Here is a 26349-nt window from a genome sequence, read left to right as displayed (position 1 = left end):
GGTCCTCCCAGCTGCCTTTCAGTTGCCCCTGCCCGATGATTTGTCATTATTTTTGTTGTAATTCCAGTTTGGTCCTGGGAGATTGTCTGTAAAGCTTCCATTCACTCCGCCGCCATTTTTTTCTGTTTTCCAATGTGTTTTTTTTTTATTCTCACTCGAGTACATTTTTTTGATATTTTGTTCAGATAGAGTGGGAGGGAGAGAGAACGAAACATCTATGTTAAAGGGACACATCGAGTGGTTGCCACCCACATGACCCAATCAGGGCCAGGGACAAACTGCAACCGAGGTTCGTGCCCTTAGCGGGAACCGAACCCGGGTCTCTCCAGACCGCAGGCCAACACTAACCACTGAGCCAAACTAGCTAGGGCTCCAATATGTTTTCTTATATAACTGTGTTTAATACAATGTGATTTGTATAGTGTACTTTCTCATAAGTATTTCAGTGAAAATTTTGTACATAATTAGCATAAAAAGCTTTCACGGTCTCTTATTGTTTGCAAAGCACATAAATAGATATTTCTTTGAGTCTCAATATCTCTGAGGCATATAAGGGAGATAGCAGCATTTTTATTTTTGAGTGTATTGAAAGCAAATAATCATAATGCCTCTAAATAGCACTATAGTGGATTTCTATTCTCAATGAAAGTGCTTGCTAACAGGCAACTGAGTGCTTTTAATATAGAAAGAAGAACAAAACATATAATTCTGTAAATTCTTATTTCCGGGGACTGGACTAAGTGAGCCTTTGAACAGCAATCTGTAACTCTGGAAATAAAAGTTTTGTCAGATTTTAGTAAATACACTAAACTCCAAGAATCTTGAGGTGATTTAATTAGTCTGGTTACTCCTCAGTTAGAGGTTTTAAACTTGTTTTTGTTTCACCAGAAAACAAAGTAAACAAAATCAGCAGCTTAAACACCAGGAAGAAATATATTGCCTAAGCACTTGCGAATTGCCTTAGTAGGGTGAGAACCTGGAGGGTCTGTGTAGGAAGGGCCAGCCTTATATTGGGTAGGATATATAAAGGAAAAATGTTAGTAGAAAACTGGTCTTATAGAGTTTTAAATATATCAAATTTGAATTCTGTGAATCGATTTATTTTATGAAGCCTTGAGCATTGTCAGCTTTAGGATTCAAAACAAAAATTATGGCAAAATAATTCTGAGTTTTACATTTATTACAGAATAGAAGGTGTTCATCCACCCTACACTAGCAGAGCCAAACACTAGACACTGAGAACTGCAGTGGAGAAAGATTGGTTATTTTATTATGAATAGCAGCATCCAGGAGAATGGGAAGCCAATTCCCCACAGCCTGAACTCCCTTAAGGTGTGTAGGTTACAGATTATATAGGGCAAAAGTGTTGTAACCCAGGAGATCGACCAAACTCAAATGCCAAGATGGAGTTTAATAAAAGGAGTTTATTGAGCTAAGTCCGCAGGCACCTGCAGTATGTCTCACATAGGAGTAACTGCGGCCCCGGAGAGCTAAAATGGCTCCTTTTTATAGGATTTTGTAAGGGGCGGGGGGTGCTACGTGTAAGCAAGCATGTTACAGAAGCGGAATTTAGCGGTTAGTTAATTACCTGTTACTCAGTTTCTCAGACATCTCAAAGGTCAAGATGTTTTCAATAGATTATTCCTGGTGCCGAGCCCAGGATAACTGAAGGGTTAGTTATTACCCAGGGGTTAGCGATTCCTCTGGGTTAGTTAGTGAAGAATGTTCTTCAGTAGATGAGTAACTGACAACCCCTTTGGTTGTCATGAAGGCCTCTGGGAGTTTAGGTCAATGGCACTGAGTTATAACATTCCCCACTTCTTCTATTGAATTAATCAAATCCTTGATTCATATTAGTCATCAATCAGGGTAAGCGTTGGTAATGTTGTTGTTGGGCTAGTACCATAAGCTTAATTGATTAGACCCGCTCCTTGACAAATGCAGTGATTCTGTTAAGGATGATAGGTCCGCAAGCTAAGGCTATGAGTAAGAGGAGGAGTGGACCCACTAGAGCTATGAGGAGGGTGGTCAGCCAGGGAGACTGATTGAACATACTCTCATACCATGAGGTGGAGGTAAGTTTTTTCTCTCTCTCTATCTCGTTATCGCTTTTGCAGCTCTTGCATAGATTGTCTGATGATATCTGAGTGGTTAGCATAGAAACAACAGGTCTCTCCTAGGGCAGCACAGAGGCCTCCCTGTTTGAGGAAGAGCAGATCTAGATCTCTGTGATTTTTGGAGGGCCACTTCGGCTAGGGAGTTAACCTCTTTTTCAAAGTATTTGACTTGGGTTTGGAGTAATTTGATATTGCAGGAGAACGTGGCTGACAGATTATGAAGGGCAGGGTCATTCTTAATGAGGGCTGTCGCCCCTAGGGCAGTGAAGCCAGCAATACCAAGGGTAGCCAATACAGGGATCAGAATGGGTATACGTTTCTGGAGTCTAGTATGATAGTCTGAGGCTATGAAAATGGGCTGCACCTGTGGGCCCTGCATTTAGGTGTACCTGGGGAACTATATAGATAACAACAAAAAGAACTGAATCATTCCCGGGGCTAATGCAACAGTAGATACCTGATAAGCATGCAAACCAAGTCCAACTAGGTGCAATCAGAGTCCATGAGGGTGAGCCTGTGGCTCGCAGAGAGGTGTTGGTCAGGCAGTTGTCCTTGTATGGCGAAGCTTGGAGGTCGAGGTTTCCAAGGATGAAGCAGGTCCCCTGTCCTTGAAGATCTCCTAGGGTGAGCTTGCCGGCTCAGGCACAGTTGGCTAAGGTGAGTCAGGGTAACTAAAAGTTTGGTTCATGGGGGCAAGAGTACCCGTGGAATTTGCCCCAATACCAACATAGTAGGGTGGTGTTGGATCTACACAGAGCCAGCAGTCTTCGGAGGTGTTAGGTTGAGAACTATTTAAGAGGGAGAAAACAGAATCTAACATGGTTAGAAGCGAGTTGCTAAAGGAATTGAAGGGTTGTGGCGTTGGCACCTGAGGGGACCCAGAAGCTGGAGCTATTGTCCTATTCCTACTCTCTAAAGACTATGGGTGTTACTGGGTTGTTTTCTTTCCTTGGCTGAGAGGCGGGCCTCTCTTCTGATGACTTCAATGGCCTGCAAAGACTTGAGAAGCCCCTGGTTAGAAAATTTACCTATATGGTCATAGTGAATCTTAGGGATAATAGGTGGTGGTCTCCCATAGATGATTTCATAAGGGGTAAGGTTCTTGAGATATGGGGTGCATCAGCTGCACAACAGAGCAAATGGCAAGAGGTTTACCCAATTATCGCCGGTTTCGATCTTAAGTTTGGTAAGAGTCTCCTTAAGAGTTCTATTCATTCTCTCTACCTGACCTGAGCTTTGGGGTCTATAGGCACAATGTAATTTCCAGCCTATTCTGAGAGCTTCTGCTATTAATTTGGAAATTTTGGCTATGAAAGCCGGCCCATTGTCTGACCCCAGTACTAAGGGCAGGCCAAATCTAGGAATGATCCCAGTTAGGAGATGCCTGGCAACTACATTAGCAGTCTCATGCCTCGTGCAAAAGCCTAGTCCATCCTGAGTAGGTGTCAACAAAAACTAGTAAGTACTTAAATCCAAATTTGCTGGTTGAGATCTCAGTAGAATCAAGTTCCCAATGCTCACCTGGTTCATGCCCTCTGATTCGGACCCCAAGTCCATGGGGTCTGGGAGGCCCTGGATTTACCTGTGCACAGGCAGAACATCGGGTAACCTCCGAAGTGGCTATAGTCTTGAGATCTGGAATATAGAGGTGTCTACTGACTGGAGAGATTAATTTTGATGTGCCTAGGTGAGTACTATAGTGGAGATCTCTAATGAGAGCAGTTCCCAAGGCTTTGGGGAGAAGTAGTCTTCCGTCAGGGAGCCGATGCCAGTTCCCCTTTTCTGTTGAACAATTTAACTTCTTTCCCAGGTTGAGCTCCTCTTCATTGTAGGATGGCAAGGAGGGCAATTCCCGAAGGGGAAGAGCAGGGAGGATTTCTATAGGTTTTACCTCAGTTAGGGCAATTTGTTTAGCAGTCCGGTCTGCTAGGTCATTTCCTTCTTTTGTCTGACGAGGCTTGGTTTCGTGCCCTCTGCAGTGAACAATAGCTACAGCCTTAAGTTGCCAGATGGCTGCTAAGAGTTTGAGTATTTCTTCTCTAATTTTAATTTCTTTCCCAGCTGATGTGAGGAGCCCCTTTCTTGGTATAGGGCTTCATGCACATGAGCAGTTGCAAAGGCATAGCAGCTGTCAGTATAGATGTTGACCCTCTTGCCTTTTGCCCAGTTGAGTGCCTGTGTCAGGGCAATCAGTTCTGCTTTCTGTGCAGAAGTTCCGTGGGATAAGGCCTGAGCTCAGATTACCTGTTAATTGGTGACTACTGCTGCCCCAGCATACTGAGTTCCATCCTTGATGAAACTGCTCCCATCAGCATAGAGGTCATAGTCAGAGTTGGCTATTTGCTCGTCTTTGAGGTCCGGTCTGGTTCCCTCTATGGAGTCTAGTAACGAGTGGCAATCGTGGAGCAGTTCTCCTTGATTCCCGTCGGGGAGTAAGGTAGCCGGGTTGAGGGCAGTAGACTTGGAGAAGGTAACCTGTGGTGGGTTCAACAATAGTACCTGATATTGAGTGAGGCGAGCGTTGGAAATCCATCTGTCAGGAGGAGACCTGAGTAAGGCTTCAGTGGTGTGGCCTCCGATGATTTGGAGGTCCTGGCCTAAGGTCAGCTTCTGCACCTCCTTGACAAGGAGAGCGGTTGCAGCTATTGCTCTCAAGCAGGACGGCCAGCCTGCAGCAACAGGGTGAAGCGTGGTCCCAGAGTCTGGGTTAGGACTCCTTTTGCTATGCTTTTGCGTTCTGCAACGAAAAGCTGGAAAGGTTTGGTGGGATCTGGCAAGGCAAGGGCAGGGGCTGAGGCAAGTGCCTGTTTAAGTGTTTCAAAAGCCTCTTCCTCTGCAGTCCAAGTTAAATCAGGTTCCCTTCCCCTGATAGGTTACCAGCAAGATTCGAGACAGTTGCCTAGTTTGCTCCTTAATGAGATCCTCCCAGTTCTGAAAAACTTTCTGAGCTATTTCAAGTTACTCACTTCAATTCTTTCTCTCAAAGCCTTCTAATTTCTGCAATTTCTTTCTGATGTCTGGGGTTGACTGAGATGAAGGCCATGTTGACCATCCGTCTATTCCCATCTGCATCCGGGTCTAAGGGGGTATAAGTTCTGTAGGCCTCTAAATAATCTTTCTAAAAGGCTGTTGGAGATTCATCCTTCCCTGCATAGTGGCTGCTACTTTTGCTAAATTGGTGGGTTTCTTAGCAGTGCCCCTTAGACCCCTGAGGAGGTTTCGGTGATAAGTGCATAAACTCTGCATCCCCTCCCCAGTGTTTGGATCCCATTCTGGGGGTCGTTGAAGCAGTTTATCATCTAAGCCCTCGGGGCCAGCATCATCCCCGACCACAGCCTTAATTGCCTCAGCGCGTATCCTCTCCCTCTCCTCTGAGGTGAACAAAGTTTGTAAGATCTGTTGACAGTCATCCCAAGTGGGTTGGTGGGTCCGGAATACAGACTCCAATAAACTTATCAGAGCTTGTGGTTGCTCCGAGAAAGGGGGGTTTTGTTGTTTCCAATTATATAAATCACTAGTTGAAAAAGGGACATAGATCATACGCACCGGGCCCATAGTGCCGGGCAGGGCAGGCACCTCTCGTAACGGGAGCATCGGGACTGAGAGGTGTTCGGTTCCCGGGCAGGTTGATAAGGGGTGCTGTCCATGTATGTGAGGGACTCAAAAGTCTGGCATTGTCAGCCGGACCTGGGGCTCTTGCCTGAGGCTCGTCTGAGGGTGCTGTCACCTTCCCGCCCGAGGTGTTTCCTGCATAGGAGCAATTCTTCAGGATCCCCTGGGAGGACATGATATAACCAGGGTTTGGGTGCTTTCCCAGGGGATTCTGGTCGGCTTTCCTTGGTTGTCCCCCGCAGTCGCTCCTTTGGGGCTACAACCATGATGGTATGGTTTCCTACCTTAGCTTTCATTCCCTTTTGGGGCTTCTCCCTTCCACATTTTGTTATATAGGGAGGCTTGTCTAATACTGTGTCAATCCAGACATCTATATATACCTGTTGGTCTGGGTGAGGGACCCTATAAACAACCGAACGCACGGCGAAGAAGAGGTTAGGGTCAAAACTCCCCTCCGAGGGGCATTCCCCCCCATAGGTTGGCCACTCTTGTTCACATAGCGTCCTCAGGAAGCCGGGGTCTGCTGGCTTCCCATAATTATAGGACCTTTTGAGAAAATCGGAAAAAGAGAGCAGACATTCAAGATGGGGTCGGTGTCCTGGATGGTCCTTGGCCCATGGCGTCTCTCCTGAAAGTGAAACAGTTAGAGCAGCAAGAGAGGCTGAACATACAAGAACACGAAATCAGAAGACAAACAAGAACAATCACTGAGACTAATCTCGCACCCTCACGGAACACACACACCTTCAAAGTGAAGCACCTAGGCTTCCAAAATCAGAAGTCAGCGTCCTGACTCTGATTAGAGGCAGACAGTGCGCGGCGCCCGCCTGTACACCTCACCAAATGCTCCGGAGCCAAAGACACAGAGAAATAAATGGATCGATCCACTTACCAAGACCACGTGGCGCGAAGACCCTAAGCCGAATCTGGCCGCAGTCAGAAGATCAAATTTGTAGAGACGAGGATGGAGGCGCCTCGCCTTGTGCCTGAAGAGGTCGACCCCTCTTAGAGGCGGACCTCGAGGTGATCTCACTGGGGCCTCCAAATGTTATAACCCAGGAGATCGACCAAACTCAGACGCCGAGATGGAGTTTAATAAAAGGAGTTTATTGAGCTAAGTCCGCAGGCACCTGCAGTATGTCTCACACAGGAGTAACTGCGGCCCCGGAGAGCTAAAATGGCTCCTTTTTATAGGATTTTGTAGGGGGGGAGTGCTACGTGTAAGCAAGCATGTTACAGAAGCGGAATTTAGCGGTTAGTTAATTACCTGTTACTCAGTTTCTCAGACATCTCAAAGGTCAAGATGTTTTCAATAGATTATTCCTGGTGCTGAGCCCAGGATTACTCAAGGGTTTGTTATTACCCTGGAGTTAGCAGATTACTCAGGGGTTAGTTATTGCCCCGGGGTTAGCGATTCCTCTGGGTTAGTTAGTGAAGAATGTTCTTCAGTAGATGAGTAACTGACAACCCCTTTGGTTGTCATGAAGGCCTCTGGGAGTTTAGGTCAATGGCACTGAGTTATAACAAAAGCATGAGACACCAGGGGTTGGAGGTTCAGGGTCATGCTGGGAACTGGTTGTTTGTAGGTGGTGAGGTAAGGGTAATAAATCATTTCTCCAGGTCTTAAGGACAGTTCTGAGGTCTTTTCTGGTGTCCCTGTTTGGTGTTGTGAGAAAGTAGCCAGGGGGCTCAGGAAGTGAAATATAACTTAGGTCAAAATATTATCTTTAGCCTGCCAGAGAGGTATTGACCCTGTGACCATTCAGGTCCCTGCTAATTATTCTGCTGCGTCAGGGGTTGCAGATTATTCAGAAAAAGGCTCAGTCCCTTTAAGAGGGAGAGAAGTAGAGGGAGGGAGGGAGGCGGGGGGGGGGGGAGAGAGAGAGAGAGAGAGAGATGATTTCTAGAGCTAGGATTTAAAGCTAAATTTAACCAAAGTGATAAGGACCCTCGGTTTCACATTTTCTTTCTTTCTGGGTTTCTTGAGCCCTGATAAAGAAGATACCTTACTAAAAAGGGCTCCTGGGGCCTCTCACACAAACTGCACTTCAAGGAGAAGCCTGCGCTGAACTTCCTGCCTGCACTGTGTGTCTACCACCTGAACCAGCCCTTATAAAGGAGTTCCTAGAATCCTGTTTCAACTGAGGCTTTCTCTACCCAGATTCACAGCTATATCAGCATTCCAGAGAATGAGAGTTTTGCACCTTCTTTTATACATTACAATCAAAGGAGGAGATGTAAAGGGGTTACATGAAATCCCCTGGTGATAGATTAGGAAGGCTGAAGAAAGGAAAACCTCTGGGATTGAATAAAAAGAAAAATGAATAGACACATATTTCTTTGACATGGGTAGGTAAGGGCTAGTTAACAGTCAACAACTAACATGATAACAATAACAATGAAGGGATTTGTGGTCTTCACTCTGGTACAGTGATTGTGCTTTGAGGGGTCCAGAAAAAAAGGAAATTACTTTGTTATTCCAAAGGCATTTTATCAGGTATGTTATCCTAGGTAAAAAAAAGACAGACTAGGTTAAAGTGAAGATTGACCTTTGTTAGGGAAAAATACTGCTCTAGGACATGACTACCCACCATGAGCTGCTTTTAGTTAGAAAGTTTTCATTTCAGACCATCCAACGTGGTTACTTTCTGTCTTTGAATTTGTAAGGCCACTATGCAAACCTCCCTTCAGCTTGTCAGGTTTAACATGTGGCTGTGTGCATGTGCGCACGCATGCACAACACTATAGTTTTTATAAATGACCTCTGATTTACCTTCTCAAAACATATAATCTTGCCCTGGCTGGTCACTGGTTCCCCATAAGGGCACATGCTCAGATTGTGGGTTTGGTCCTGTCAGGGTGTGTATGTGAGACTCACATCGATGTTTCTCTCTTCCTCTCCCTGCGTTCCTCCCAACAATTCAATAAAACATTTTTTTAAATATATACAATCATAGATTTGAAAGGGTAAAAGATTTAGGAGTTATTGCCTCTAAAAGAAACAAACATTCTTTCCATCTCTATTTGCAGTTGTTTTGCCAGTTTAAGCTAAGAAAAAAAAAATAGCATAAAATGTAAGAAGATAGAGGAGCAATGTTCCTTGAAACAATAAGGACCCTTACCCTAGAAATGTTAAGTAGTGAGTTTTATATTTGTGTCAAGATACTAGGGACATTTGTTGCATCTGCTTTCCCATATACTGTTTTCCTCGGGCTCCATGCTTGAATCATTTTGTTTTAGAACTAGAAAGTAACCCTATTTACCTCTTTGATGTGAGTCTGGATTCTAAACATGTAGATATCTTGAGCTAAAGGTTTCTTCTCAGGTGTTTACTCAGCTGGTATTTTCTGTTTCCTTCAGATTCTAATGCATCTGTGAGTTTATTATGATAATTAGCAGTTATCTTTGATGGTCACCTTGAAATCAGACAGACACAGCTAGTCCAAGACCACCTGTGACTACTTGAGCCAAATTAAGCAGAGACAGGGTTGAATCATATATGAATCTTTATTCCAATAATGCCAGCAATTTGGAGAGAGCTGCAGGTCATTTTGGAAATTCTGCTCTAACATCTATTAGTCTGCTGATTATAAAGGGGCTGTGTGCAAGGGGTGGGGAGAGGGCAGGATAAGGACTGCAGGGTCTGTGGTCTGTATGTCTCCTCTCAGGATCTTGAAAGTTCAGTAACAAGGCAGTTAATTTTCTTTGATGTTAAAACAGCCCACCCACCCCCTCCCCCATGTTCCTGGGACTAGGGAATGGTTGGCATTCCTTGAAGCAAACTCCTGGAGGGGTTCAGGGTCCAGGCACAGCAACTAAATCAAAGTGTGTCCTGTCCTTTGTTTGTTCTCACCATGTATTTTCTTTTCTGAGTAATGGACCCATCCAGGCTTTGAAGCATCTTATCTTTTTTACAGCCCCTGTTTGTTTTCTTGCAGCACATCTTCCAGTTTCCCAGAGTCTATTAGAAAACCTCTTATCTGTGGTCAGTAAGGTGAATAATCATTAAACAGCTGTGGTCCTGCTCCTGTTACATGCCCTTCCCCCTATCAACTTCATTGGTTTGTTAGGGAACTCAAGGGGTTCTTGTAGTTTGGGGTGCTTTATTCATGTACCAAAGGGTCTTGGATTTCATCCATGGTCAAGGGCATGTACCTGGGTTGCAGGCTCAATCCCTGGCCCTGACTGGGGTATATACAGGAGGCATCCATTCCATGTGTCTCTCATATCTCTGTCTCTCTGTGTATATGTCTCTCTCTATTTCTTTCTCTCTCCCTCTTTCCCCCTCCCTCCCCTTCACGCTCTCTAAAAATCAATGGTACAAATATCCTCAGTTGAGGATTGAAAAAAAAAAAAATGCAAGTAAGGCCTGGCCTGCGTGGCTCAGTTGGTTGGAGCATTATCCTAAATACTAAAAGGTCACTGGTTCAATTACTGGTCCTCAGGGCACATACCCAAATTGCGTGTTCAACCCGCACTTGGAGCACATGCAGAAAATAACCAGTCAACGATTCTCACATTAATGTTTCTCTCTCTCCCTCTCTCAAATCAATAAATTTAAAAAAGAATTTTTTTAAAAGAGGGATAAAACTCAGAGTTGATCTATATTTGGGGTATATAAGGATAATAGGGCAAAGGAATTGAGAGTGTTGGCAAAAGGATATTTGAAATGTAGCCATGGAATATAAGCTGGACAGAGAAGGGGAAATCAATGGTCAGTAAATAGAGGTGTGTAGTTAAAGGTAAGTTGTAGTAGAAGTAATTGAGAAAGCTGAAATAATAGGAAACTTATCAGAGATTTTGGAATTTGAAGTTAGTATAGCCAAGTAACATGATTTTTAAAGAAACTGGGAGTTTTGCATAAGGGTTGTAGTATGGAAAATGAAGGTAGAATTCCACCTCTCAACTCTGAGGTGTATGGTTGGGAAGGGAATATAGTCTTCAAGGAAGATGACTTAACGAAGTGGTATTAACATATGTAAAGTAAGGAAAGGGCACATGAACAGTGCCAAACCCAGAAACCAGAAGTACAAATTATGTTTCTAGCACTGTCCAACACATTGGTAATAACATAGTCTCATTGTTAAGATCATTCCTTTGTTGGGAAAGGTTACTAGAGCAATCTTATTTGAGGAACATTTCTTAAGCTCTAATTTCCCTTTTTCTGGCCCCATATTGACCAAAGCAATGTTTTGATTGTGATTTGGCTCCCCTTATTACTACAGGGAGAGAATGTGTTCATTGGTAATTATATTAAGCACTATGTGTGTGTGGGGGGGGGGGGGTGTAGTGCTTAATATAATTCTTATTACAATTTTTGTAATCATTATTAAAATATCTTAAATTGGCACTCTGTTTCATGCATCAATTTTTTTTCAGTGAGTGGTTAGTGTTAGAGGGAATTTTTGGATTTCCAAAGCTACAGTCCAGACCTGAATTCAAAAAGTAAACCCCAAGATAATACCTATTTTCTACTCTTCCAGGTGCATGATATACCTATGTATGTAAATGCCAGTGTTATGGCAGAAATTCAGTCAGCAGGAAGAGACAGACAGCACATACTCGGACGATTAGAAAATGACTGTTTAATGTGTACTGGTGTTGACCCAGCAGAGTCACCTCAAAAGGCTGAGCCCCGCGCCTGGGTTCCAGTCACCTTTTTTACATGATAGGCTTCCAGGTATTTGGGGACTTTCTAGTTCCACTATAGTTTATGCAGTTGGCTGATGTAAGGGACAAACAGGATTACAGAATCCAGGGGTGCGGTCTCTGCACTGCCAGCTAAGGGGGTTATCTGCACCCGGCTTGCCTTCTCATTCCCCCCTCATGATTCTCAAGCTGCTCCTAGCAGGCTTAGAGAACATTATTTTATATGGTATTCATAAGCGTGGGCTTGGACAGGGAGTTCCCTTAGTACCCCATAAGGAAGAGGGGCGACGATCTCTCTGACTGCTTCCTGCTGAATAGAGGCGTTGAAGAGAAGGGGATGCAGCAACTAGAGTTCTTTACCATCCAGAGGAGAGTAATGGTAGTTGGGGGGTCCTTATTTGAAGCATCATTTGGAGCTTTATTGTTTCCAAGATAGTAACAACTCCAGGAACTCCAAGATTCCACTAATTCCTGTCTTCTTAAGCCTGATTTGCAGAGGATTGTTCTGGTTGGTGGTCACTCTTCAGGCAGGTTGGTTGTTGTATGGTAGGTGAGCTGCCTTCACCCTGAGTAGTAGGTCCAGGTATTCAGACCTGCAACCTTGAGAGCTTTGGGAGTGATTAGTATAACTAAATAGGGCCCTTTCCAGGTTGGTTTGAGGCATTCCCTTTTCCAGTTTTTTATCCAGACTTGGTCCCCTGGTCTGTAAGGGTGTAGTTAGTTATTCCCAGGGAATTGTGCACCTCAAGAATGGTTCTTCCTAGTCCTTTTAGTTGTTTTTGAGTTACCAAATTTCCCAGTTCTTTAATATCCCCTTTGAATTTGATCAGTGGGAGAGGTCTTCTATATGAGATTTTTAAAGGGGTACAACATACACGCAGGAGAGCTAGGGGCAGTATATATATCAGTCCAGGGCAGGTTGGTTTTTTGACATAGTTTTGCCATGGTGTGCCTAAGGGTTTGATTCATGTGTTCTACTTTCCCTGAGCTCTAGGGCTGGTAGGCCGTATGCAAATTCCACTGGATGCCTAGAGTTTTAGCTACCTGCTGTGCTATTTCTGCTATGAAGGCTGGGCCATTGTCTGATCCTATAGTCAATGGCATTCCATATCTCGGGATGATGCTCAGTTGAGCTTTGGTTACTTCTCTTGCCTTTTCCGTATGTGTGGGGTAAGCTTCAACCCAGCTCAAGAAAGTACAGATGAAAACCAGGAGATATTTATTTCCTCTACTGGGTCCTACTTCCAAGAAGTCTACCTTCAGATCTTCAAAGGGTGTTTGGTTGTAGCACTGGATCCCAGCGGGCCCAGTGGGGCTTTGTCTGGCATTGTTTTGAGCACAGAGGGGACGGTGTTGGGAGACTGAGGCACAGAATGATGGAAATCAAGCTATTAGTACTGGCTTAATGAGGCTTCTGGGTGGTTTTTCCCAGGTGAGTGAGTTCATGTTGTTGGAGCACTAACCGATGGGCTGATTGTTCGGGCACATAGATTCTGTGGTCTGGGAGTATCCACCATCCTTCCTTCATTATATTTCCTCCCTCCTGTTGTGCCCATTCTTCTTCCTGGGCCGTGTATTTTGGGGTTACAGGCAGTTCAGGAGCCAGCATGATTTTTGGTGGGTCTGTCTGTTCTCTTGCAACTTGTTTAGCTGCAGCATCTGCCCGACAGTTTTCCTTCTGACACTGAGTCTCTTCCCTTTCGGTGTCCCTTGCAGTGGATGACTGCTACCTCTCGATTCCCAGACCACCTCCAACAATTTTAGGTTTTCACCTTGGTTTAATATTCTTTTCCCCGCTGTAGTAAGGAGCCCTCTTTCCTTGTATATAGCCCCATGTATATGTAGGGTGGCAAAGGCATAGCGCAAGTCAGTATATATGTTGGCCCGTTTATCCTTGCTGAGTTCTAATGCCCTTGCTAGGGTCCATAGTTCTGCTCTTTGAGCCAACCATCCCTCAGGGAGGGCCCTTGCTTCCAGAGTCTTAAAATCTGAAACTGTTGTATACCCGGCATATCTTTTGCTCTCACTCACGTAACTGCTGCTGTTCGTGTACAGAATAAGGTCAGGATTTTGCAGAGGTTTATCTGTCAGGTCTGGTCGGCTAGAGTAGATTTCATTAAGTACCTCCAAGCAGTCATGCTCCAGGGCCCCGGCTGCTATTAGCAAAAAGGTGTAACAGGATTTGGAGATTTCACTGCTTCTAGTCTTATTCATGGGTTTTCACATAGGAGTCCTTGGTACTGGGTCATTTGGGCATGAGTTAGCTAGTACTTTCCTCTTGCATCCATCAAGGTAATAACAGATTGGGGTACTTTGATGTTTAAATTTTGTCCCACCGTGAGTTTTTATGTTTAGATTTTATCCCACCATGAGTTTGTCTGCCTCCTTGATTAGCAGTGTGGTGGCCACTAAGGCCCTCAGACAGGGTGGCCAGCCTGCTGCAACTAGGTCAATTTGCTTTGAAAGGTAAGCTACCAGTCTCTGCCAAGGACCAAATTCCTAGGTTAGGACTCCCAGGGCTATTCCATTGTTTCTGTGCACAAACAGGTTGAAGTCCAGTGATACATCCTGGAGTATTAAGGCTGGTGCCTCCGTGAATTTGGTCTTTATAGTTTTAAATGCTTTCTTTTGATCAGGACCCAGATAAGGGACGCCTTTTCTTTTCCCTTCAACGCCTCATATAAGGGTTTTGCCAGTTCAGAAAATCCAGGTATTCGTATTTGATACAGAACCCTTCTGCTCCCAAGAATTCTTGAGTCTGTCGATGGGAAGTGGAAACCAGAATAGCGCAGACTGCCTGTTTCCTTTCAGCCCCTAGCATTTGTTTGCCTTGGGTGATCTTGAAACCTAAGTATTTGACTTCTTTTTGGCAAATTTGCACCTTTTTCTTTGATACTCGATATCCCGCTTCCATCAGTAGCTCGAGTAAAACTTTGGTCCCTTCCCAGCATTGAGCTCAAGTGGGACTGGCCAGTAGGCAGGCGTCTACATATTGGAGGAGGACAAATCCTAAATTCCATCCAGGGAACTTGGCTACGTCAGACACCAGCACCCCGCTGAACAAAGCTGATGAATTATTGAATCCTTGAGGTAGTCTAGTCCAAGTGAATTGTTGCTTTGTTCCTGTGATAGGGTTCTCCCATTCAAAGGGGAACAGAGGCTGGCTATTGGGCACTAGTTGGAGGCAGAAGAAGGCATTCTTTGAGTCTAGGCATGTGAACCACCCTGCCTCAGAAGGTATATATCCTAATAGAGTGTATGGGTTAGGCAATGTGATGACCGCCTCATTAATAGCCCTTGAGTCTTGTACCGGCAGTAGTCGTTTGTCCCAGGTTTCTTTTGTTATCCTCACCCAAGGACATTTTTGCATTTACCTTCAGATAGAGCAGGAGTAAGAGAAGGAGGAAGAGAGAAAGAGAAAAACTTTGATGTGAGAAAGACACATGGAGTGGTTGCCACCCACGCGACCCCTACCAGGGCTGAGGACAAACTGCAACCGAGGTACATGCCCTTAGTGGGAACTGAACCCAAGACTCTCTGATCCGTGTGTCCCAGGTTTCTTTACAGGTAGCAGGGGGGTGTTCCACAGGGACTGGCATTGCTTTAAAAGTCTACTTGAGTAGTTGATCTAGGTGAATCTGGATCCCTAGACGTGTTTCCCACAGAACCATGTACAGGCATATTTTGACAGGCTGGGCTCCAGGCTTCATGTAAATCAGTATCAGGGCATGGTTTGGGGCCAGACCAGGGGGATTTTCTTCTGCCCAGACTGATGGGAATTCAGCCTCCAGTTCCAGGGCCACCATTAGCTCATCAGACGGGGAAGTATACAACCTCCATTCTTCTTCCCATGGTACTGCCAAAGACAGGATCATGGGAGGGGCCTCATCTCCTAGGCACAGTTGTGCCAGTCCATCTGGAGCAAAGGCTATTTCTACACCCATCTTTGCTAGGAGTCTCCCTGCCCAACAGTGGTACTGGGTAGTCTGGTAGATATAGAAACTCATGAACTACCTGGTGGCCTCCCAACTGGTATTGCCAGGGGCCACAGAATGGCCTACAGGTTTTGGCTCTGGTAGCCCCCACAATGGTAACTTCCTGCCCTGATAGGGGTACCACCTTTTGTGTCACTACAGAGTGTTTGGCCCCAGTGTCAAGCATAAGTCTACCATTTGGCCCCCAACCTTCATTTTGAACATCGGCTCATGGAGGCCTAGTTAGTTAGAGCCCTGTGTCCCCTAGTCAGAGTCTATTCCTGCCAGGCCAATCAGATTGGTCTCTGGTGGTTCTGGCCGATAGCTGCTGGGTGCCGATAGCTTCCTGGTTTTCCTCACTGGCGGTTGAGACACTCATTTTTCCAGTGTCCAGATTCCTTACACTAGGAACTTTGGTCCCATTCTAGGGTCATATTTCTTCTTGGTTCTTTAGTTCTTCGTTGCTTCTGTTTCAGTCCCACCAAAGGAACTGGTTGTCCTAAGGCTGCAGCTAGGAGAGCCGCCTTCCATTCTTTGGTCTGCCTCCTTTTTGGCCGCTCATTCTCGGTTTCTAAAGACTTTATTGGTGATTTCCAGTAAATTAGTGGCATTCTTCTCAGAGAATCCCTCTAACTATTGAAGTTTTTGTCTGATGTTGGTCTGTGCCTGTCCCACAAAGCATTGGACCATGCACTAGTTCCTAGAGGCCTCTGAGTCAAACAGAGTTTAAGCTCTGAAGGCCTCACATAATCTCTCATAGAAGTCAGCCGTATTCTAATCTAGTCTCTGTAAGACCTCAGAGGTCTTTGCCATGTTTGCAGGTGTCTTGGCCCCTGCCTTCACCCCTTGGAGGAAGGCGAGTCGATATCTTTCTAGACGGTTTCTTTCTTCCTCTGTATTTGGATCCTGTGGGGTTCCTTATCAGGTAAGGCCTCTCGTGCCCAGGCTTCTACATCTAGATGTCCAGCTGGCACCTGGGTCTAGAGCCATTTTCTGGCTTCTGTGACAACCTGTCAACATTCTTCTGAGTTGAATAGGGTGAGTAAAAGTTGTTTACAGTCGACCCAGGCGGGGCGATGAGTCTGGAAGATAGATTCCAGGAGGTCTATCATCTTTGGGGGTTTTTCAGAGTATGGTGGCTTATGGTGTTTCCAGTAATGGAGAATGGCTGATAGTAGAAGACTGATCTCTCCTCTTGTAGGGTCCCATCAGGGCCTACTCTCTGCAGACCCCTTGTATCCCGCAGTGGCAATTGCATTGTTGCTGGGGGTTTTGGTCCCTGGGTCGCTGACCTGAGACATCTTCCCATTGCCTCCGGCAACCCTGGCTCTGGTGACCCTGGTGGTGGCGGTGCATTGGCCATTGGTAGGGGTGAGAGGGATGGAGGTGGGCTGTCGGGCAGGTGAGGTTCCGGTAGTGGGGCATATGGCGGTGGCAGTAGAGGGGCCTCTTCAGAATCCCCTTGTAATAGAGGAGACCACTTAATTCTTTGTGAAGTCTTCCTTTCACCTTGTGCCTCGAGGACCTTACATGGTCCCTGACTAGTAACACAAAATCGGATCCATGGAGGCCTGATTTGGGCTATTTCCTCCTACTAGTGTATGTAGGGAAATTGGTCCAGATGGCTGGAGTCTCTGGTGACCCTATACATAGCTGGTACTGTAGGGACCTCAAGGGTGCCTTCCGAGGGCCATCCCACACCAAAGGTAGGCCATTCTAATTCACAGAAGGTGCACAATTTTCCAGGGGTCAATTTGACCCCATAATCTCCTGAGAACCCCTTTTTAAAATTCTTTGTCATACATTCCAGAACAGTGGGTTTAGAGCACTGGTACTCAACCTTCCTAATGCCATGACCCTTCAATACAGTTCCTCATGTTATGATGACCCTCAGCCATAAAATTATTTTTGTTGCTACTTCATAACTGTAATTTTGCTACTGTTACAAATCGCTATCGGAAATATGTGTTTTCTGATGGTCTTAGGCAACCCCTGTGAAAGGGTCGTTCAACTCCCAAAAAGTCACGACCCACAGGTTAAGAACCTCTGGTTTAGAGGAACTTCCTCCCATAATGATATCTAAGATGGTTAAGCAAACCTCCCAGTGAACGGTATTGCGAGACAAATAGGAGGTACCTCTCATTTTGTCAACCTGGCCATTCCCCTCACGGGGACTTAGGCACCTCTTGGCATTGTCAGGTCAGTATAAGTCTCTAACTCAGATCAAGTTCACTGGCCAAGACAATGTCCCCAAAACCTGATACTGCCCTTAGCCATATGAGGTCACCGTGGATGTGCAGGTTGGGACTCACATAGGCGTTGTGGAGCATGGTCACTCACATATACAATCACACAGAATTTAAACTTTCCACCCAGGAATTCCCTGTCCTGTGAGGCGTCTGGTTCATCTGGGAGGTGATCAAGCTCCCTTTCCGCATTCATTAGAGGTGGGCCTGAACTCGGTCTGGGTCCCTGGGGACACTTACCGATCTGATGTCCTGGCAGGCTTTTCTGTCCTCCCAAGTGTCCATTCAAGCAGTGGTGGCTGACTACAGTCAGCCCAGCAAGGGTCAGGGTCCAGTGCAATCACTGGTGGCTCACTTTCCTTTCTGTTGCAGGGGCCCAAAATTAAAGGCTCTTTACCGCTGGCTTCCGACAGCGGTAGCTCAAGAGGCCAACATGGCTGTCGACTTCCTGGCCAATGCCCCAAAATGTTATGGCAGAAATTCAGTTGGCGGGAAGAGGAGACAGATTGCACCCACTCGAAGGATTAGAAAATGACTTTTTAATGTGCACCAGTGCTGGTCCAGCAGGGTCGCTTCTAAAGGCTGAGCCCCGTGCCTGGGTTCCAGTCACCTTTTATACACAATATGCTTCAGTGTATTTGGGGACTTTCTAGTTGCTCTGTAGTTTAGACGTTTGTCTGATATAAGGGGCAAGCGAGATTATAGAAGCCAGGACTGCGGTCTCTGCACTGAGAGCTAAGGGGTTACCTGCACCCGGTTTGTCTTTTCACCAGTGGACAACCACACTTGTATATTGCCTTGCCTTTGTACATATTTCTCTTCTTTCCCCGTCCAGAGCAGCATTCATTACATTTCATAAGTGCTTTGCATTGAATTTCAAAGTTCAATGTGGCTTCTATACTGGGACATTATCAGGCACAGATGCCTAAAGGGCTTTTGGCAATCAGTGGCTTGGTAGCCTTGATTCAGTTTGAATCACCCCTTCAAGGACCATATGAAAACAGTCTTGCAGGATCCCAGTCATATTCTTGGGAACCATTTTACTTTCCAACTTTTTAGACTAGTTTAGAGGCCTTTGGGTTTCACTGGACCATTTCCTCATTCCCTTCTTTGGTTACTCTTGGCCACTAACCTTCCACCCACTTTACTACTCATTTTTTAGGGACCTCTTCAGTAACACTAGAAAAATTACCTCTGAAGCCATATGGGTTGAGTAAAACAAACTCAAGGTTAAAAAAGAAAAAGGAAGAAATGTGTGTTCTCTGAACTTTATTTATATAATCTGTTTAGATGTTTAGGTTGGGTAGTCCAGCTCCCTCCCCATATTTCAAAAATAACTAGATATCTGGGAAACACTCAAAGATCATAGTGTTGTCATAGTGAATAAAAAGATACTTCATCTGTCTCCTTCTTTTGGAAGCCAGTAAAATGAGTCATGTTAAGGTTTGGGAGTATATGCCTGAGTATTTGAATGTTTGCTCATGGTATACAGTTCGACTGTGTGCTATCTAATTGATTAGTTTACATTTGGTAAGATAAATATTGTTTTAAGGTGATATTAGTAGTCTTTAAAGCCTGGGCTCTAATCTGGTCTGTGTATAATGTGAATTAATACTTAAGTACACTTGTGTCAGGATTATTCTAGAAAACATCTAGAATAGAGTTTTGTAGAATTTGTTAGAGCCCCCTGTAAACCCTATCCTGAGTAAAACAAACTCAAGGTTAAAAAAGAAAAAGGAAGAAATGTTTGTCCTCTGAACTTGAAAAGGGTTAGCAAGCATCCATGCACATGGAAGAAACTCCTTACTCTCTGGTTGAAGAGAAGTTCCTCTTTATGCCTTCCATGCTTTACTCACTGTAATGGGTAATAGATAAACAGAGGTGCTTTTTTTCCCCCCACATTAAGCTATTTATGGAACTTGGTCAGCTAAATAAATTTAGAAGTGAAAATGAGAAAAAGAATAGGAAATAAATCATCAGTTTGGAAGTAAATTACTCTATTGAATATTTTGAGTGTAGTATCAGTGTTATCTACATTTTCTTCCTTATTTCCTCAATGGGATGAATTCTAGCTCTGCTTAGGCTGCTGTGCTTTTCTTTTGATTGCTAATTCATTAGGTGTCCTTGGCAGCAGCACCTGAAATAACTGCAGAGGGTGCTCCTAAGTGAACTCCTAAATTGCTTCTCAATTCTCCCAGTTGATTGAGGCACTATTTCTTGAGCAGTTCCACTTAAGTTGTTGATGTTTGGGGTTACTTTTGATTGTTTTGTTTGAATACCATGTTCATGATGTGTGGAAGGCTGTTGCTTTTAGCAATATGGAATAAATAAGCCCTGGGTGGTAAGCATTAAAGGGAAAAAACCTTTTTTGTAGTGTTATGCTAAATGAAATTACTCTCTTTGTCACTTTATCCTTTCAGTCTGATAACCTCAACCTATAGTGATTTATTTGTTTTCTTCAATTTAGCTTAGCTTCCTGTACCTAGGTGCATCTATTTCTGCTGTTAGTCATCTTAGTAATGTAGAGCATGTTTCTGACCTGAAAGTGTGGTTTCTTTTACTCTGAACCACATCAATATGCCTTCCATCCTCTACTTCCTTTGCATTATTTTCTTATAGAGGGCTCAGTTTGTCACCATTTAATCTAAGGATAATTCATCTGGGACTAAGAACTGGTAATGCTGTAATAACAATACCTTTCTTTATATAACAATACTCAAAGCACTTACCATCTTAGCCTTTCTCTGTTTATGAAGCACTTTTAGTTTAATCCTTTATAATAGCCCTGTGGGTAAGTCAGCAATTCTGTCTAAGATAATGAGATTGTATCTCAAAGAGGTTGAGTAACTTGCTCAGGGTTGCAGTAACGCTTAACAATTTCTACAGGAAATGAAGAATACTTTTAAAGATATTCTGAATGAACAAAAAAGGAATTTTCCATACTGTGTCTTTATTGTAGAAAAAAATCTATTTTTAGTATGTTCAGTTGATTAAGACCAGGGTTGAAAGCCTATTCTTTATCCATAGAGTTTAAATTGATGTGTCCAAGTCAAGAATATAGATATTCAGGTCAGTTTCTATTCTGCTGCTGATGTGATAAAGTTAGGGAAGGCTGGCTCTTACATTAGTGGAACTTGAACTGGAAGTAATTAAGCAGTTAATTATTTTTTATTCTCTCTTCCCTTTAGAGAGATGGAAACTTTGATGACTAGTTCCACCCTACCTCCCCTTTATGCAGATGAAGATGGCTCCAAGGAGAGTAGTGATCTGGCTACAACTGGGTAAGCAGCTGTTTTGGGACACTGGGCCTCTGCCTCGGCTTCAAAACAAAGATTCTAACAAAGTGCAAGTGCAAAAGAGGCAGTTTTATATCATAAAAATAGAAGGTATGTGGTTGCACTTTGCAAAGAGAGTGAGAGCTATTGTAATCTGCATTCAGCTGTCACTTGCAATGCCCTGCTCCTGTGAACAGCAAATATGTGGGGTCTAGTACACATCAGCAACTCACAGTTAAGAGAATTACAGTCACCTTTAAGGAAATATCTGCCACAGGATTAGCTCTGCAAATGAAATGTATTCTCTGTTTGAATTGCTATAGATATTACAACAATTTTTTTCCCAAAGGTCTGATTTTTTAAAAAATCAAATTTTTAAAAGAGAGTTCTTTCTTCAAGATGCCTAGGAATTCTAGCTGACTTCTTTTCTTTTTTATTCTCCTGTCTCCCTTCTTTGCTATTTTTGGACCGATAAGTGAAAGCATATAGAAAAGGGCTAATAGCTAGTCCTTTGTCCCATGAGAATTTTTGTCACACTTGAATTTTTATCTTTTCTATTTAGAAGTTATTCTCTAAAGAAGAAACTAATAGATTGAAGTGCTTGCTAATCCCTAAAATGAATTATTTTCATATTCTTGAGCTCTTTAAAAATAGAGTATATTTTGTAATTCTGTTTTCGTTCTTCAGATTTATTTTCTACCTCTTTAACATCTGCCTCTCGAACCTTACTATTCAATCTTGTTCTCCAAGACTTTGCTAAAGTTTGCCAATTGCTAAATCTAATTCATTCAGTAAAAAATTGTCAGTGTCTACTATGTGCCAGACACTGTTCTAGGTACTATAAATTAAGCAATAATCAAAACATACATAAATCCCAACCCCTGTAGAGCTCAATCCTACCAAAGAAGTCAGAAGAAAAAAAAAACAGGATAAATAAGTAAAATAGCCCTGGCCAGTTTGCTCAGTGGTTAGAGTGTCGGCCTGTGGACCAGAGAGTCTCAGGTTCAGTTCCGGTCAAGGGCACATACCTCAGTTGCAGTTCTATCCTCAGCCCTGGTTGGGGTTGTGCAGGAGGCAACCAATTGATGTGTCTCCCTCACATCAATATTTCTCTCTCTCCCTTCTTCCTTTCCTCCCTCTCTATCTGAAAATCAATGGAAAAATATCCTCGGGTGAGGATTAAAAATAATAATAATAAGTAAAATACATACTATTGATAAGAGCTAAAGTGAAAAATAAAGTAGGGATAGGAAGGGCTCAGGGTACAGTTTTAGACAAGATGGCCTAGAAAGGCTTTAATGAGAATGTGACTTGAATAAAGACCTGAAGGAAGTAAGATAGCTAGCCCGATGTTATCTAAGGAAGATTATTTAGAAGGAGGAATGAATGCCAAAGTCCTGAGATAGATATGTTCTACCCTTTAGAAATAGCCAAGAGGCTAGTGTGGCTGGAACAGAGTATGCAAAGGGGAAAGGAGTAATTGAGGGTTACATCAGTGCTTCTCAAACTGTAATGTACATATGAATTGCCCAGAAAGCTTATTAAAATGTAGATTCTGAGTCAGAAAGTTGAGTTAGGACAAGAGATTCTACATTTAATGAGCTGCCAGGTGATGACTAGGTTGCTGGTATGAGGCTCATACTACAGTAGCAAGGGACTAGATCTTGTAGCATTTTACAGGTCAAAATGAGCATTTTAACTGTTACTCTGAGTAAGATGGGAAAGCATTGAAGGATTTTAAGTAGAAGGATATGCACCAAGAGGTCTCAGTTTGATTCCCGGTCAAGGCACATGCCCAGATTGTGGGCCCCATCCCCAGTGAGGGGCATGCAGGAAGCAGCCAATCAGTGCTCTCTCTCATTGATGTTTCTGTCTTCCTTCCTCTCTAAAATCTAAAGACAAAAAAAGGTTTTTTTTAAGATAACGGGGTGGGGTGGGGGAAATGGGGGCAGGTAGTGAGAAGTGTAGAATTCTAGATATATTTTGAAGGTAAACCAAACAGGATTTGCCTGAAAGACCAAATAAGATGTAAGAAGGGAGCCCTGGCCAGTTTGGCTCAGTGGTTGAGCATCGGCCTGCAGACCAGAGAGTCCCGGGTTCAGTTCCTGCTAAGGGCATGTACCACAAAAAAAAAAAAAAGAAAAGAAAAAGATGTAAGAGGGGAGAAGAAAGCAGTCAAAGACAACTGCAAGGTTTTGGCCTAAGAGACTAAAGGGATAGAATTAACTTAGATGAGGAAAACTAAGCAGGTAGGAGAGGGAATTTTAGGAGCTCAGATTTGGAGATTTTAAACTTGAGATGCTTTAGATATCCACACAGAGATGTCAAATAGGCAACTTAATAATCGGATTCTGAAGTTAGAGGAGGTCTACACTAGAAAGAGAAACTTTGGAGTCATCAGTGTATATATAGTTAAAGCCATGAGACTTGATGAGATAAGATATGAGCACTGTGTAGATAGAAAAGAGAAAAGTTCTAATGCCTGAGCTCTGGGATACATCAGCATTTAGAAGTCAGGCAGAAGAGTAAGAGTCAGCAAAGACTAAAGGGTGTAGTTAAAATGGTAGCAGAAAAATCAAAGATCTGGGGGGTCCTGGAAATAAAGTAAAAAGTGAGGGAAAGAAATCAACTGGGTCAGATACTTCTGGAAGATCAGGTAAGATGAGGACTGAGAAATGACATAGGATTTAGTGTGGAGGTCATTGTTGACCTTGACAAGAGTTGTAAGCACTATCCTCCTTTTGATTGGTTTTAAGAGAAAATGAAAGGAGAGAAATTGAAGACAGTAAGTATAAACAAAAGTTCTTTCCAATGAAATCAATAAGTATAAACAATTCTATAAAAGGAAAAGAGGAAAATGAGGTAGGATCAAGAGAGTGTGATATGTGTGTGAAGATAAGAGTAATAATGCCACATTTGTGTGCTGATTAGGCCAATCTGGTAGAGAGGAAAGAGTTGGTGGTGCCAGAGAGGGCAAAATTGCCAAAAACATATCTTTGAGCAGGCAGGCTAGCAGGTGTAGATTCCGGGGCACAAATGAAAGAGTTGTTGGCATTAGCTAAGAGCATGGACAATTAATTCATTCCTAGGAACAAAGGAGCCCTTTTTTCTCTCTCTTTTTTTTTTTCCAATTTTTATCTAGCTTGTCATCTCCAAGGCATGTGATACCTTTGACCACTCCCTTCTGCTTTTCTGTTCATTTCAGTCAGGAATTCATAGAATTGGTATTCTTTCTCAAACATAGTTCTCATAATTCACTGAAATAAGAATGTAAGAGTTAGTAACTTAAAAATTGATGACACAGTTGAAATGAGAATGACAGTCAGAGAACAAGTTGCCTAAGACATCCAAAATATTTGAAATATTGGAAAACAAAGCTGCCTAGATCAAACTGGATCTCTGTTGAAAGGGTCAGGAAAGTATAAATGTTTTCATTTTCAGAACAGTCTGCTTGGGCTTTCATTCATTTCTCAGTGCAATGTATTCTGGTTTATTTCCGTAATTTTTTATTTTCGTTAATTCTCTAAAATTACCAGTGAATTTTAGGTCTTCAAATTTAACAGATACTTTTTAGCCTATTGTACTTGACATCTGTACCTTTTTACATGGTTAGTAACCACTTCTTTTTATTTATTTATTTATTGTTTACAGTATTACAGATGTCTCCTATTTTTTCCTCCTTTGCCACCCTCCACCCAGCCCCCGCCCCACCCCAGGCCTTCCCCACACTGTTATCTGTGTTCATGGATTATGCATAGATATTCTTTGGAATAACCCCTTCTTTAAAGTCTTCCTGCCTTGCCCTCTGTGATAGTATTCTTTCCTAAGTCTCTTAATGCCCTCTCTAGTCTTTCCCAGTTCTTCTAATACTTGCTCCTAAAATGATGCTGTTCCATCAGAGTTCTGTCTTCACATTTCTTCTGTCTTTCTGGAAAATGTCTAGTACTTCCCCCTATTTCCATGGGCTCATGCCTCTCAAATCTATCTCATTCCTTTTCTTTACTTCTGTTCTCCCAGTTGTCTGCGACATGGCTCCACTTAATTATGCCTTAAGTATTTCAGACTTACCATTTTCTCATCTGTCTGTCTTTCTTTTTTAAACACACACACTGCATTTGTTACCTTGGATCATCGTACTATGTAATCACAATCTGAAAACTTCAGAATTACCTTGGCTCTTTTTTTTCTTCACTATATTCAATCATTAAGTTCTCTTCATTCTACCTCTTAAGTATCTTCTAGCTTTCTTTCCCCTATACTCTAGCCTTCCTGCCCTTGTCTCTGATTTAATCTGTTGCAGTAGCCTCCTGATAAATTTCCCTTTCTCCTGTTATATTATGTTCTTTCTGCTTGTAATGACATTGTTTACCTGATGAATGCCTACTCCTCTTTCAAGTCTCTTAACATCCTCTCCCACATATAAAATTTATCATACCCTCTTACTGTGCCTTTACAGCACATTTTACAAACCTGTATATCAGTATTAATGTTACATTATAATTCCATGCCTATAACCCTATGAAATACACATTCTTCCAGAATAAAGACTAAACATTACTTTCTCATATATCTTCCTTCACCTCTGTGATCTGATTGTCGATAAACACTTTAATCCAAGAAGTAATGGCCTATGGAATGTATCACAAGATATATCTTATGCCCTTTAAGAACTCTTTTGTGCTGGGGGCAAACTTCTACAATTCTAATTCCTGTTCTCCTTTTCTATTAATAGTATTTTCTCTTACATTGGAGATATATGAAAGGTAGCATATAAAATTCAGGCTCTGTTGCACGCACAGAACTAAATTGTGAAGTCTATATGTTGAGGAGAGGTAATATTTTGGGAAAAAATTATAGCTGTTTTTAGTAGACTGCTTCATGGAATGGACGTGTTTCAATCAAACACTGAAACCATATTTTAAATGCTCTGTAACTGCTATGGAGATATATTTACATTTACACAGAATGAGGTGGGGGAATAAATTCAATGACTGGCCTATGCTTTTGCTGGCAGGGAAATTTGTCTTGAACCTTGATACATAGGAGTGTGTGATGTTGTTGATACTAAACTGTTACACTTTCTGCCTGTTATTTTTCAGGCTAACTCACCCAGAGATTTATAGTAGTGGAGCCACATCATCTACCAACAACCCAGAATTTGTGGAGGCTCTCTCCCAAGGTCAGTTGCTTCAGAATGAGCCTTCAAACACAGCAGAAGGCAATGAACAGAGGCGTGAAGATGAGGTAAGTTGAAGTATTTCCTGTTACTGGTCTCTGAAACTTCTAAAGAAGCAGGCAGTAGGTGTCCATCATTTGGCCTTAAATTCTGCAGAATTTTGTTTTATAGTTCTTGTTTTACATAGAATCATATTAAATGTTTTAATGACATAAAGACAAGTAGACTCTTTTTTTTCCCCTAAGAAATTTATACCTACATCATATTAGATGTTCAACAAATGCTTGTTAAATGAGTGAA

The 26349-nt window shown here is 43.0% G+C and overlaps 1 protein-coding gene across 6 annotated transcripts in view; it reads left to right on the top strand.

Moving 5' to 3' along the window:
- HMG20A (high mobility group 20A) overlaps nucleotides 1-26349 on the top strand; it is a 145025-nt gene that overhangs the window by 83862 nt on the left and 34814 nt on the right. For 5 of the 6 annotated variants that reach the window (XR_004961993.1, XM_036281542.1, XM_036281540.1 and 2 more), the window contains exons 2-3: nucleotides 20787-20879; nucleotides 25973-26117. Coding sequence is in view for 5 of the 6 variants with exons in the window: in XM_036281542.1 (XP_036137435.1) it covers nucleotides 20791-20879; nucleotides 25973-26117 (234 nt within the window). In the remaining variant the exon portion in view is untranslated. Of the gene's footprint in view, nucleotides 1-11288; nucleotides 11410-20786; nucleotides 20880-25972; nucleotides 26118-26349 lie in introns of those variants that run through there. The other variant, XM_036281539.1, reaches the window with a different exon arrangement.

This window comes from Molossus molossus, unplaced genomic scaffold (genome assembly GCF_014108415.1).
Source record: "Molossus molossus isolate mMolMol1 unplaced genomic scaffold, mMolMol1.p scaffold_m16_p_38, whole genome shotgun sequence".
NCBI lineage: Eukaryota > Metazoa > Chordata > Mammalia > Chiroptera > Molossidae > Molossus > Molossus molossus.
This window is presented reverse-complemented; position numbering and strand designations above follow the sequence as displayed.